This window comes from Fulmarus glacialis, unplaced genomic scaffold (genome assembly GCF_000690835.1).
Source record: "Fulmarus glacialis isolate BGI_N327 unplaced genomic scaffold, ASM69083v1 scaffold6186, whole genome shotgun sequence".
Lineage (NCBI taxonomy): Eukaryota > Metazoa > Chordata > Aves > Procellariiformes > Procellariidae > Fulmarus > Fulmarus glacialis.
In genome coordinates this window covers 22,264-35,788 of record NW_009217407.1, presented here as the reverse complement: position 1 = coordinate 35,788, position 13,525 = coordinate 22,264, and the positions used below count along the sequence as shown (strand labels likewise).

At 46.3% G+C, this 13,525-nt stretch overlaps 1 protein-coding gene across 1 annotated transcript in view; it reads left to right on the top strand.

The window, feature by feature from the left end:
- The window catches only part of RABL6 (RAB, member RAS oncogene family-like 6), a 56,051-nt gene that overhangs the window by 31,084 nt on the left and 11,442 nt on the right, over positions 1-13,525 (top strand). Inside the window, exons 9-10 of the mRNA XM_009579648.1 lie at positions 7,941-8,299; positions 10,555-10,717. Of these exons, the coding sequence (XP_009577943.1) occupies positions 7,941-8,299; positions 10,555-10,717 (522 nt within the window). The remainder of the gene's footprint in view (positions 1-7,940; positions 8,300-10,554; positions 10,718-13,525) is intronic.

The following is a 13,525-nucleotide window of genomic DNA, read 5'->3' as shown; positions in this document are numbered from 1 at the left end:
TGTGGTTACTAAAGAGTGTCATTTGTAATGTGGTAGCATCCAGAATCCTAGGGCCAGACTGGTCCCATTGCTCTAGGCACTGTGCAGTAACAAGTCAAAAGGCACGTTTTTGCCTTTTGCAAGCTCACAGGAGCTTTTGGTGCAGTCAGTGGTGGCTAGCATCACCTCAAGTAGAAGCCCCTGAGTCATCTGCAGAAACTCCAAAGCCAGATAAACATTTGACCCACGTGTCAGTGCCCTGTCGTTATCCAAACCAGCTCGTGAGCACAGAAAGAGCAGGAGATGGGGTGTGTGGACCTGAAGATAGATGCCCACCACCTGGCCGGGCAGAGTAGCTGCTCTTCTCCTGCGCTGCAGAGCAGTGTGCTGTAGCAAAGTACTGCTGCTCAGCTGCTGCGGAGGGCTTGCACTGCAGGTGGCTAATTACACTATTAGGCTGCATAATTGGCTTAACATGGCATAAGAAATACCTTAGCCATGGTACCTGACAGAAGAAGAATTGTTAAAATGTTAAAAGCGAGAATTTTTCCTAGGATTATGGTTTAGCAAATAAACTGACATTTTTATGCAGCTGGCCAACTTCTGCTTTCACTTCGGCTACTACACATTTATGTCTGTGTACTGAGACCAATGTTCTTTGCTTTCAGAAACTAACACTTCTTTATAGAAAGGTCTTTAAAATATCACTGGATGCTTCCTGCCTTCAGCCACTGATCCCAAAAGAAAAGCACTGGGCCATGACATGTCTGAGTACTTTGATCACACTGACTAAAATAGAGTGCTATTTTAGGATTTTTGAGGTTTTTCTCTGCACGCCAGGTAGAAACGAAGAGTCTGTTTGTTTCAGCGGCACCTCTCTGAAACAGATGAGCTGCTGAGGGGTTACTTCCACCCCAGAGCTGAAAATTATACTCTTCCTATGTTCATTTTTCATCCCTGCGGGAGCTCTTCAGGCTCAAGTCCTTTAGCCAAAGTCCCGATTTAAATAAATAACCACACTCATATGGCAGAGACCTCAGGTTTGGATAAAGTTCCGATTCTTAATAAACAGCTTAGGCTGGTGAACAGAGTATCTGTGGACACAACGACAGTATGTGGTGGGAATTAGAGCTTGCAATTGTGAGGCAAGTCTGCAGTGCTCATTAGGGCTTGGGAACGTCCTTGCATCCATGTTTGTCAGATGCCCATCATTTTGGGATTATCATGTTTAACATGCTAATGCGGTGGATGTCAAAATGAGCACCTGGTGCATTGTCCTCTGACACTTGCCTTGTTACATACAGCATGTGCGTTGGTGCAGTGTGACCTGTTGACCCTTGGCAGATGCGAAGGCCTTGTGTTGGTTGCTTCGATTTAGGCAGTACTTGGAGTTCTGCTGCTGGTCAGCACAAATTGCGCAGCAAGGGGAGGTGTCTGCAGGCACTTGGGGCTGCAGGCCGTGGTGTGGCTGCTGCAGCACCTCCTCCGAGGCGGTTCCTGCTCTCCTGCCATAAAATCAGGCCATGGAGCAAGGCGAGGTGACAGTGCTAGGACATCTCAGTTATTTCATTCACCCCCATGCACGTCTAGTAGCTGCTCTGTCACAATGACCGATGCTAAATTTGGATCAGAGAACAGAAAGAGAACAAGAACTCTTCCTCCTGCTGTGGCTGGGTACCTGAGGACAAAACGTCATTGCTCCGAAATGTGGATCCCAGAGAAAACACGAGGTGGCACACAACGCTGCCTCATCCACCTTATGTAAGCCATCCCTTGGCAGCCACTGGCTGGGCTTTGCCTGTGTAAGACACATTTAGATGCTTCCAGCTCTTTCCCCGTGCTTAGTCTCCTCTCTGCCTGCCACACCTCTTGCTCTGGTACTTTCCCTGTGGTTTCTCATATTTTACATTTTCAGTGCTGCTAAAAACACGTTTCAGCCCTTTTTGAGTTCCTGAATTCTTATTAAACAAACAGCAATGACTTTTTTTACTCTTTTCTGAATTTTTACTTAATTTGCTCAATTTTTCCATCTTCAATTGTACCCAGCTTATCTTCTGTCACAAGGAAAACTTTTTAAGTTCAGCGTGCCTGATCCCTCACTGAATGGTGCACATGGAGAAATAGTTTTTGAGAAATTGTGGAAGCTCTTCCTGCATATTCATTTTTTTCAAGAATAAATTGCTGGTGGAAACATTTGCAAAAGTTAATAAGAAGCAGATTTAATGTATGGTTTTCATGAGTTTTTATGTTTGGCTGCATTTTTTCTAGTATTACTCTTTTTTTAATATCAAAAGACAAAATTAATTTTAAGGTTTAAGTAATCAACTCTCTTTGAATTAACTTTTTTTTTTCCTAGGGATTGGTATAAGTTATTCAAAAGGAATACTTAAGTTATTGTTTGTGAGATATCCCATCTTCTTTCACACTCAGTTTTGAGAAGCTTCAGGAAATTGTCGTCTATAAACCACGGTGTGATTGTTTGATCTGTAAGCCCTCGAAGTCCAACTTCTTCACAGGAATTGTTCATAAGAAATGAATTTTCAGATTATTTACTCCCTGCATTTAAGAGCTCTTATGCAAACAGTTAGTCAAACTTTGTAAAAATATTTTCAAAGCAGTTGAACTTCAGATTATCTGAGATACTGTATGATCCAAGCTACAACTTCTGCAACAGCAGGACCTGTCCCAGGTTTGCCACGTGACGGAAGTCCTTCTGGGTCCTTTCCCAGCAGTGCTGTACGGCTGTCATCTGCACTGTCAGGGGATCCTGGATAGCCAGGTGCTACTGTCCAGGTATGGAAGATGATGGACTAGTGACTGCAGAAAGGCGTTTGCGCTCTCCTGATGAGGTCTCTTCTTTTGGGAGACACGGTCCCTGCATTAGATAGCGTTATTCACTACAAAGTCATTGATTGGGTTTTTGGGTTTTATTTGCTTGTTTGTTTTTTCCACATTCAGCACAGCTCGTAATTTTGTGAAGACCGTGGTGCTGAGTAACACCAGCACTGTCTGGCAGGAGGACCTGGTGCTCGAGCTGTTCTCCCATATCTTCAGCTATATTGAAGCCCAGGTCCGGAATCACACCGGCTAAAGGCTGAATTCCCAGTTAGGAAAGTAAACCACTTTTGCTTTCTCTTCCCCTTGCCCCACCTTTATCATTTCTGCTTGCTGTGAGTCACTGTTGCCATCAGACAGATCAGGAGCCAGTGTGTACTAGATGGGACTTCAGGTCATGTTTTTTGTGTGGGGCTGCATTAAGAATTAATCGCAACTAAGCCTATCATCATCAGTCTTGCTAGAGAAGTGGAGAACATGGAGCGTGTCCCGTATGTTGTGGAGCGGGGGTTATCCTGCTGCATCCATTTTGTGTCGAGTGGAAAACCTGAGGAGATCTTGGGGAGGGGCTGTGCTCTCCAAGGCCTGGGCGGCAGGGTTCAACCCTGCTTGGCAATTGATTTCACATTCAGGGACTTGGGCTTAGGGGGGAATCAGGTTTAGTACCTTTAATGAGCCCAAAACAAACATGTGGAAATCTAACCCTCGATAACCCCAGTTAAATTGATGTCACATGGCCTGTTAATCTTCATTTTCACAATTAATAAAATAACCCAAAACATTTCTTGCCACATGAAATGCATTTGAAAAATTGATCACAGCATGTTAGAACCAGGAGCCAAAAAGCTTCAGGCTGCTCCCGTCTTCAATAGTAAATGAACATGACCGCTGACAATTTCAGGAACGGTGAGGCTTACAAGTCCTTTTGTGCTTTTTTTTGTTTGCTCTGGGAGCAGAGCAACAGTAACCTCAGGCCCTGATGAATTTTTGTTCCCACAGAGCATGTTCATCTTTAAAATTGCATAGAATTCTCCTCTTGTGAGCAGGTCCAACTGACAGTGAATTATTCCGGGGTTTTGAGGATGTGGACTTGGTACTTGGTCTGAAATGGAAGGATTGAAAGGCAAACAAGGAGCCTGCATGGGTGAGGACAGATAACCCATCTGGACTTGCGTGGCACGTTTGCTATCTCTGTATCCCAACTGAACAAGTGTACTCAGGTCACAGCATGATTTCATCTTGTGCTTTAATAGGACCTGATCTACTACACCTAGTGTGGACATGAAGCTGCTTGTTTTACAGTAAGACTTTGAGTGAGTCCTTTTGCAAAGGACTGACAAAAAAGATAGAACAAGGAATGCAGTGGCCAGATTGTATAGAATATGAGAAAAAACAGACACGTGGCAAATCTGGCCTGGTGTGTTCCCAAAACAGCCATGCTTGGGCCTCTGAAGAGTGTGTATAAAGCCGGAGAAAGCATTCATGCATTATGTAGTATTTTCAAAGTGTGGAGGATGCTTAGACACCTCCACCCTGGAAATTACTGAGAGCTTGCTGGCAGCATTTTCGTGTATGCTGTTTTTCCACCCACGTCTTTCACAGAAGAAGATATGAATATGAAAGCTCAGCAGAGCTGGTTTATGCAGCCCATGTAAAACCAGTATCAGACCATCCTTATTTCCCCAGTATCATGGCACACAGCACAGAGCTTGGCCCACGTGTCTGGTTGGAGATGAGGAAGGTGACACGAAGCACACGTGCCACAGCTCTCCTTGGTGCTGTGCTGGGGTAAGAACCTGTGTCGTGCTGTCCCCAAATAACCATTGTATCTTTCTACTAAAAATAGCTTGCTGTCTCTTGTTCTTATGCCCTTCACATAATGTAGGTGAGCAAGGCATAGGAGCACAGGTGCGAAAGAAGCCTGCATGTGTGTTAGTCTCCAGACTAGCAGAGCTGGAGGGAAGGATGACACTCTTTATACTTCAGTTATGTCGCATTTTTTCCCTCCAGCTCTTAAAATTCCTGTGTTTCTGCAGGAGAAACAGGTGGTAGTCGCAGCCCTCCTTCCCTCAGGAGCTGGCTACTTGCCCAGAACAAAGCAGGTTGTTTCCAAAATGGGCAGCTTTGGTAGTACAAAGTACAGTAAATCTTTAAATATCCTGATATTGTAAAGAGTGTCCTGCGCTTTGTTGGGACCAGCTTTAAGTACTCTTTGAGCTTCATATTCTGTATCCTAAAATGACTATATACGTACTTTGTATATATTTGTATATAAGGATCCTTGTTCCTTAGTCTTCAGTGTACAATCATCTTATCCTACCTGAGTCACCCGGTTGCCTCGATGGTGGGACCCAGCATCCTGATCAGAGACCCAGAGGTTCAGTTCTGTTTTCATGTAGCGTTGGTGATCTAGGTGCTCACACAGGCGGTCAGGGAGCTCAGCTCAGCCAGGAGAGCAAGCAGCGCTGGCATCAGTATCTTGGATGCTGGATGCAGCAGTAACCAAGCTTGCAGGCCTTCCAGCCAGGATCGCTGTTGCTATAAACAGGAACAGGGGTGCATGTAGATCAGCGGAGATTAATCTCTCTTCACAGTTGGGAGGCAGGAGTCTTTAACCCTGAGTAGGGCTTGGGAGGAGGAGGAATGAGTACCACAAAGCAGAGCTATTCAGCCATCCTGCCTTTGGCTCGCTGGGAGCCCTGAATCAAAGGTCAGAGGGGAGGGATGACAGAATTTAGCACTCAGTGCTTCTGGTGTGGATCTGCGGAGCTGCACGTCCTGTGCAGGCAAGTCTTGTGGATGGCTTTTCAGGCCACATGGCATCGTGGATTCAAAGCATTCACTTTGTTGGACAAGGGCTGAATTGCAGGTACCCTTGGTTTATCTTTCCCTCACCACAGATGCCTTGCGTAGTCTGCCTTGAGGAAAGCTGAATTGCATGTATGGTGACCCGCTCCGCAAGAAAGGAGTGATGTGCCATTGCTTGGCCCTGCAGTGCAGTGACAGAGGGGCCCTGAAAATACACTGTTGTATTCTTGCGGTGTGTGTGATGCATTGTGCCTTCCAAACAAATCTGACGCAGTCTCCACAGAGCTTGGTGCAAGAGTTGAACCCCTTTATGTTTTCTCTTTGATGCATGACAAATCCATGCATCGTTGTCAGTGGAATGTGTTGTCGCACAGCTCACCCCAGCCACTAGTCCCCTGGAAGGGAGGATGCTGGAATGGATGCTCTGTCTCATGCTCTGATCTCAGCTCTGCTGGGAGCCAGTCTGCTGGGTGGAATAAGCACATAAGCCTTGCCTCACATCCTGGTGGAAGCATCAGTGAGGCTACCACAGTGTAGCGCTAATTTAGGTGCCTTGACAGTGGTCTCAGGGGACAGGCAGTAGACAGCCGTGTGACAGCCAGGCTCCTTTTCTGCTCCTCCCAGGCAGCATTGCGTTTGCAGCCTTTAGTCTGGTCTTCTGGAATGACTGAGGCGAGTCTTTCCTAGCCATTTGGTGAACTTGGAGCAAGAACACTTGTTTCCTAGCCCTTGAGCAGATTACTATTTCCTTTGTACTGTTGTATTTCTTCCCATTTCTGTTTTTCAGGATCATCTGATTCTTTCTGTGTCTTGCCCCTGTTCTCCTCTCTGTTGATGCTGCCTCCCAACTTGCAACCTCATGAGCATTTCCCTGATCTCTGTGCCGCTTCATTGAAATGCTGAAATATATCTCAAGGATAATCCCTGAGGAACTCTACCAAGGATTTCTCTCCTAACTAATACTGCTTTTTAGTGCTACCCTTTATCTCCCCTTCAGCCAGTTCATTAGTTAGGAAGGATGCTGGTTTTCCAATTCAACTAACAGCTTCCTGGCGATGTTGTTCTCTAGGGCTCCAGACACTGCTGGTCACAAAGTATATTAGTTTGTTCCTTAAAAGTATATCAGGTTGCTTCTTAAAATAGGAAATGATAACTCAAGGGGGTTTAGAGTCTTTTAGCCCCTGCTGTTTGCTTTCTGCTTAGCAGCCATTCCAGTGAAGGTGTCTGTCTGGCTCAAGTCCCTGAAGGACAAGGTCATGCTCTGTATGGGAGAGGAGTCTCTGTTTTGACATACTCATTGCCTGGAGCACAACCAAGTCTGTCTGTCTTGTGCAAGCAGTTGAACCCAGAGCCTCTGTGGACGAATTCATTAGGCTTAATGAAATAAGAGGCGAGACGGTGACATGTGCTAGATTTTATACATGATACTTCAATTTGGGTGTCCTCTTTATATCTCTCAGATGTACAGCATGTAGCAGATCTTATTTTGAGACCATTTCATAGTAAAAGCCTGGCTTTCTGTTAGTGTTTCTTTGTATAGAGCTTGTGAAAAGACTGCTAACCAAACGGGCTGCTGAAGGAGGCTGCAGCAGGATCAGGCTTGGTTTCCTTTTTGAAAAGGATAGAGCATTTCACCCTCTCTAGCAGTACAGGCTTTGTTGCTCTTCTAGTCAGGAATCCAGCCAGGACCACAACTTGCTTCAGAGCTTCTGCTGCTTGGCTTCCCTGCCTCCCACACAGAGGGGGAGTGTGTACAGGGGGAGAGACTGCCTGTATATCTGCACATTGTGAGAAGGATAATTGCAATCAGTCCTCTGTGACCCTTCTGGATAGCTCTTTTCTTTTGATGTTCAAGGATTCTCCTCTCAAATCCATTCTTGGCTGAAAGAAGAGGTTTTTATAGCATGTGAGTTTTCTTGAACGCTCTGATCTCTTCTGCTGAATCTAAAAATGTACCATTCCTGTAATGCTTACTCCCTTAGAGACATATGTCCAAGAACTAACTTGAGGTTGTGTTTCAAGCCCTGGCATGCTGTTATAGGCTGTCTATCCAGGGAGTTCCCAGCAGCATTGCAAATGTAGGTTTCATCCTGCAGAGCAAAGCAGGTTGGGATTCTCCACACCTCAATGCAGACAGGGTGAGTTTAGCTCCCATGGGTGAACCAGATTTATTGTGGCCCAGGGAGTCGCAGCATCACCAAAAGCAGACCTGTACCCTCCCAGCTCAGCACATAGCCAAAGCAGCCCAGCATCGTGCTCGGTGCTCTGTTGAGCATGTTTTCTTCATTCCTTATATTTGCAATTTATCTTCCCTGCAGCTTCCTTGAAATGATGGAAGCCCGAAGTCGAGGACACACGTCGCCACTAACAACTAACGGACAAAGCCCTTCGTCTGGCTCCCAGTCACCCATAGTACCTCCGAGCTCCACATCAACAGGCAGCTCCAGCCCTGGCACCCCGCAACCGCCGCAGCCGCTTTCCACAAGCTCCACCATCTCTCCTGACCCCCCCCCATCTTTTTCACCAGTGCCTGCCCCCGAGGCCCAGCAACTGCACGCGCCTCCACCAGCTACAGCCTCCCCAGCACCTCCGGCTGCAGTCCCGCCACCGAAACGCAGCATTATTTCGCGTCTGTTTGGGACGTCTCCTGTGTCAGACCCCTCTCCTCCCCAGCCAGGTAGGTGCTGGATTGCAGTGTCTAGGCAGGGCGTCACCTGTGGGCGTTTCTCAGTTTTCCTTTCATTTTTTCCCTGCGAGAGGCTGAGCAGACAGGTATCTGAAGACCACAGGCTCCCAGAGTGTGTGCAGCCTGTGTCCAGGGAGAGCTGCATTGTCACACTCTATTTTTCTCCTGATTGGCATCTTGGTTTGTCTCTGTGCTGGGCTTGGATGGGGACTGTGTCCAGCCACCTGGGTGGTGGCTGTAGCGTGCTTCAGGAGGGAGGTACTGAAGACGCAGGGGACACTAATAAAATAACTGTCAGCTTCTTACCAAGAGCACATATGCCTCTTGAATAGCAAGAAAAATTGTTAAAGAAGCTATTTGAAGCTCTGTCTTCACAAAACTCTGGCAGCTCAAAGGGGCTTCTGTGTGTTAACGGAGAACAGCGGAGTGCTGGTTTTAAAGGTTAGTCAGCAGTCAGCCAGAAATGATCACGGAAGTCCAGGCTCTGCAGCAGATTCCCCTCCAGGGAAATATACTCCTTCAGAGATGGTCTGAGGAGGAGGGCAGCCTGCCTTGACTTCTTCCTTAGCACTAGTACACAATGGAGCAGGGTTTGGTCCAAACCCCTGCCAGACGAAGTTGCAGGGCAGAAGCATGAAGGGTTTTGTTGCATGTACTTCTACTGATCTGGACCTTAATTTTCCTGTCACATTCACTTTGTTTGCGAAGCTAACTGGAGCTGCAGAGCTGGCACTGCCTAAAAATCATTAGCATGACATAGTTTGAATCACCCTTTGGAAATACCTTCCCTCTCAAACTGTCAATCCCTAGAGCTCGCAGTACTCTTGAGACACCCACAGAAAGAAAGGAGGAGGTGCTGGGAACACAGTTTGCAGTTTCAGGCGTTGAAATCTTTCAGTTTTAGATCTGCACACAATGTTCTGCATCCTGAATCTGTTACCAGGTATGACACAGTACACCCATTTCAGTTTGTTTGTGACTCTTCCTACCCAGAAAAAAACAAATAAGCAAGGAGGAGCAAATGTTAGAAATCCCTTGTCAATAAAAAAGCCTTTGTCATATTGATATGTAGAAAAAAGACAAGTGATCTACTACCAGTGTTACAATCTTTGGGATTTGGGGTTTTTTCTTCTTTTTTTTTTTAAATCTATTACTTAGCTTGAGAACTGTTTTAGGCTTGTGGCCTGCAGTCCTGGTATCTCAAGGGTGCTTTTTAGGAGGGTTGCAAAAGGCAGCTAGAAAAAGCTGATCTGTCAGTGTTATTAGGTTAATGTAGTGTGCCAAGGGTCTGCACCTCTACTGGAACATACCTAGGGACTAGCTAATTGGAAAGCAGTTGAAAAATCACTGTCACAAAGTAATACTTGTTTTTTATGGGAGCTGCTATTTAAACTTTCCCTTGAAGTCTTGCAATAGTGATTCTTTTGGCTGTGTTTTTTCTTACACCAACGCTACTCTATGGCATTAGTAATAGTGTCATTTGTATGCAAAAGTGATCTGAAAGCTATACTAGTAGAGCAAAATCTAGGAAAAAATACGTAAATCTTGTTCACCCAAAAGAAAAGAGCCTAGATGTGAAGTGCAGGCCAGGCAGAAGAAAAAGGTTGAATATTGCAAATTCTGAAAAGGTTAATCACTTTAGGCTTCTTAGTTGTGCTAATTTCATGAGATTTCATCCTGATATCTTGAAGATGGGTAATGGTGTCTCTACAAATAAGCTATATTAAAGCAAGTCTCTATTTGCAGTAGCTCTTGAGCTTTTGGTTACACAGAGCATCTAAAAGCACTGTGTGAAAAATCCTGCCTTTGACAGTTACAGCTGAAAAAACAAGAGGAGGTGAGTGGGTGAACTGAACAGTCTGGAGAAGGTAAGAGAATAATGAAGGGGCGTCACACAGGAGCGGTGCACACAGCATAGGTATGAAATCTGGCTGTGGTATAGTCAGTCATAGTGTTCACTGTAGACCAGAGTCAGCCACCATGTTAGAGAGTTTTTCAGACTATTTAAGAGCCTGGGTCAGCCTGGTGCATCTTAAACCACGGGAGCCATGTGTGGCCTTCATGCAAGATTCTGAACTGGTTTGGGTATCCTGTTCATAACCTTCCTCCTCCCTTGCTGTGTAGCTGAGGTCCCAACTTCGTGGCTGCTGCCTGTGTGCTGAAGAGGCCCTGAGCAGGATAGATCTGTAAATTTCTGTCTTGCTTGTGGTGAACCCTGTGCTTTACAATGACTGTTGCTAATGCAGATCCTGCTGCTGCCACTCCTTCCCACCCTGAAGCCCCTGCAAAAGTACAGAGTGTAGAGGACTTTGTTCCCGATGACAGTCTGGACCACAGCTTTCTAGAAGACCCAGCCCCACAGAAGGACAAAGGGAAACTGCAGACTAAACACCGTGTCGATAGTGAAAGGTAAGGAAAGGAGGATGGAGGGAGGGTGAGACAAGGATATATCTGGATGTGCAGTCTGAATGATGGCTCAGGCCTGGCTAACCTGTTGCAACTCTTCAGAAAGTGATTGCAGAGCAATTAGCTGCCCCTAAGCCTTTCTGGCTGTGGTATAGTCAGTCATAGCATTCATTGTTTCCCATTTAATGATACATACTGCTCCCTGGGAATGAGGAACAGCAGTAAAAGCTAGTTATCACCTCCTGGTTTTGCTGTCTTGCTTTCATGCTTAGTGTTAAACCACTGGGTTGCTTTGGGTCAGGAAGGGATTTCTCTTTTGGCCAAATGTGCTGAAACATTTGAGATATTTTCCTTCTGGAACACAGTGCACTTTGCAGGGATATTATGTTTTGCCTGATGAATACTTTCCCGCTGCAGAGGTCCAAAACATGGCCAGGCTCCTTCATGGCCTGGTACTGCCATTCCTGAGGCATTATAAAGGGGTTTGTGTTTATTGGAGCACACTTGGGGGCACTCCATGGCTCGATGGGATTCTGGAAGGAAGGATGGAGAGGGTTGTGCTCCCTTGGGAGTGTCACTGCATGCTTGCCTGCAGATTCAAAAAAAGTCTTAGGGGGTGCCTTTCTTTTTCTGTGTCCATTTCTAATGTTCCTTCCCAGCATTTTCTCTCTAAATTGGAGAAATGTGGATTTGATGGACGGACTGTTCGGTGGATGTGGAAGTGGCTGGATGGTCACATCCAGAGGGTGGTAGTCAACGGCTCAATGTCCAGATGGAGATCAGTGGCCAGTGGTGTCCCACAGGAGTCCATATTGGGACCGGTACTGTTTAATATCTTCATTAGTGACATAGACGGTGGGATCGAGTGCACCCTCAGCAAATTTGCAGATGACACAGTGGGTCGGTCGACACGCCTGAGGGATGGGATGCCATCCAGAGGGACCTGGACAAGCTCAAGAAGTGGGCCCGTGTGAACCTCATGAGGTTCAACAAGGCCAAGTGCAAGGTCCTGCACCTGGGTCGGGGCAACCCCCGGTATCAGTACAGGCTGGGGGATGAAGGGATTAAGGGCAGCCCTACCAAGAAGGACTTGGGGGTACGGGTGGATGACAAACTGGACATGAGCTGGCAATGTGTGCTTGCAGCCCAGAAGGCTGACTGTAGCTGGGCTGCATCAAAAGAAGCGTGGCCATCAAAAGAGGGAGGTGATTCTGCCCCTCTACTCCGCTCTCGTGAGACCCCACCTGGAGTACTACATCCAGTTCTGGAATCCTCAGCACAGGAAAGACATGGACCTGTTGGAGTGGGTCCACAGGAGGGCCACGAAAATGATCAGAGGGCTGGAACACCTTTCCTACGAAGAAAGGCTGAGAGAGTTGGGGTTGTTCAGCCTGGAGAAGAGAAGGCTCCGGGGAGACCTTATAGCAGCCTTTCAGTACCTGAAGGGAGCTTATAAGAAACTGGAGAGGGACTTTTTACAAGGGCATGTAGTGATAGGACAAGGGGTAATGGTTTTAAACTAAAAAAGGGTGTATTTAGACTAGACAGAAGGAAGAAATTTTTTACGATGAGGGTGGTGAAACACTGGAACAGGTTGCCCAGAGAGGTGGTAGATTTCCCATCCCTGGAAACACTCAAGGTCAGGTTGGACAGGGTGCTGAGCAACCTGGTCTCACTCAAGATGTCCCTGCTCATTGCAGGGGCGTTGGACTAGATGACCTTTAAAGGTCCCTTCCAACCCAAACTATTCTATGATTCTATAATTCTGTTGTCCAAATGGCAGAGAGCTGTGCTTATGCTGTAGGCTGGATTTTCTTTTTTTTTCCTTTTCTTTTTTTTCTTTTCCTGGCTTTGATGTTTTTTAACCAAAAAAAGGGAAAAGAGATTGTGTATACTGAGCTGCTCAGACAAGAGGATATGCAGCAAGCTATCTGAAAGCAGACTGTCATTTAAGAGGCGACCTAAGCATACACACAGGCTCTGCATCCCTCTTATCATCAACACTGGATTAACCAGGAGAGTAATTAAACGCCGATACAGCTCATCTGTGAATGTGGTGGATTCTCCATCTTTTGACATCTTTGTGGTGATACAGTGTTCTCTAGTTCAACCACAACAACTTGAAATCAATGCTGTGTGTGAAGCTCTATGCCTGTCTAATGCAGGTCAGCCTGAATCATCATCCCTTGTGATGGTAGAACACGTGGATATTTTATTAAAAAAAAAAAAAAAGGAAGGAAAGAAAGAAAAAAAAGTGGTGGCTGCTAGAAGCATGCTGGCCTACAAAGTGTCTTGCTCGCGGCTGTGGCTGAGCTGAGATATTTTTCTGTGTTTAACAGGGAAATGTCAGGAGAGCCAAGCCTGACCTTCCTGGGGTTTGCTGAAGGACTGGATCTTGGAGTGCCCTTAGAAGCTCTGTAGCTGCAGTTCTTGCTGTGGGTAGGAGGCTGGATCTTTAACAAAGTCTTCTGTTCTCCAGAACATCAGCTGTTGGAAGCAAATAGGTGTTAAACTATAGAAAAAGCCAAACATCTCAAACAGTGGTGCAAGAGCCCTGCTCCGTGGTTGTAGAGTTGTCATGTTCTTGGCTGCTATGATGCCCTTCCGTACTGTGTCCCCAGTCTTGGTAGCCTTCCAGTGCATATGAGCTGGTGGGGGCAGAAAGAGAGACACCATTGGGCTTTCACAGAGCACAGAGAGGGTACTTATTCACAGCTTCATCCTTTGATGACAGTGGTAACCATCTGCAGTTATAACAGCTCTGGTTCCCTAGGAGAAGACCTTGCAGCACATCCCTGCAGATTCAAATGC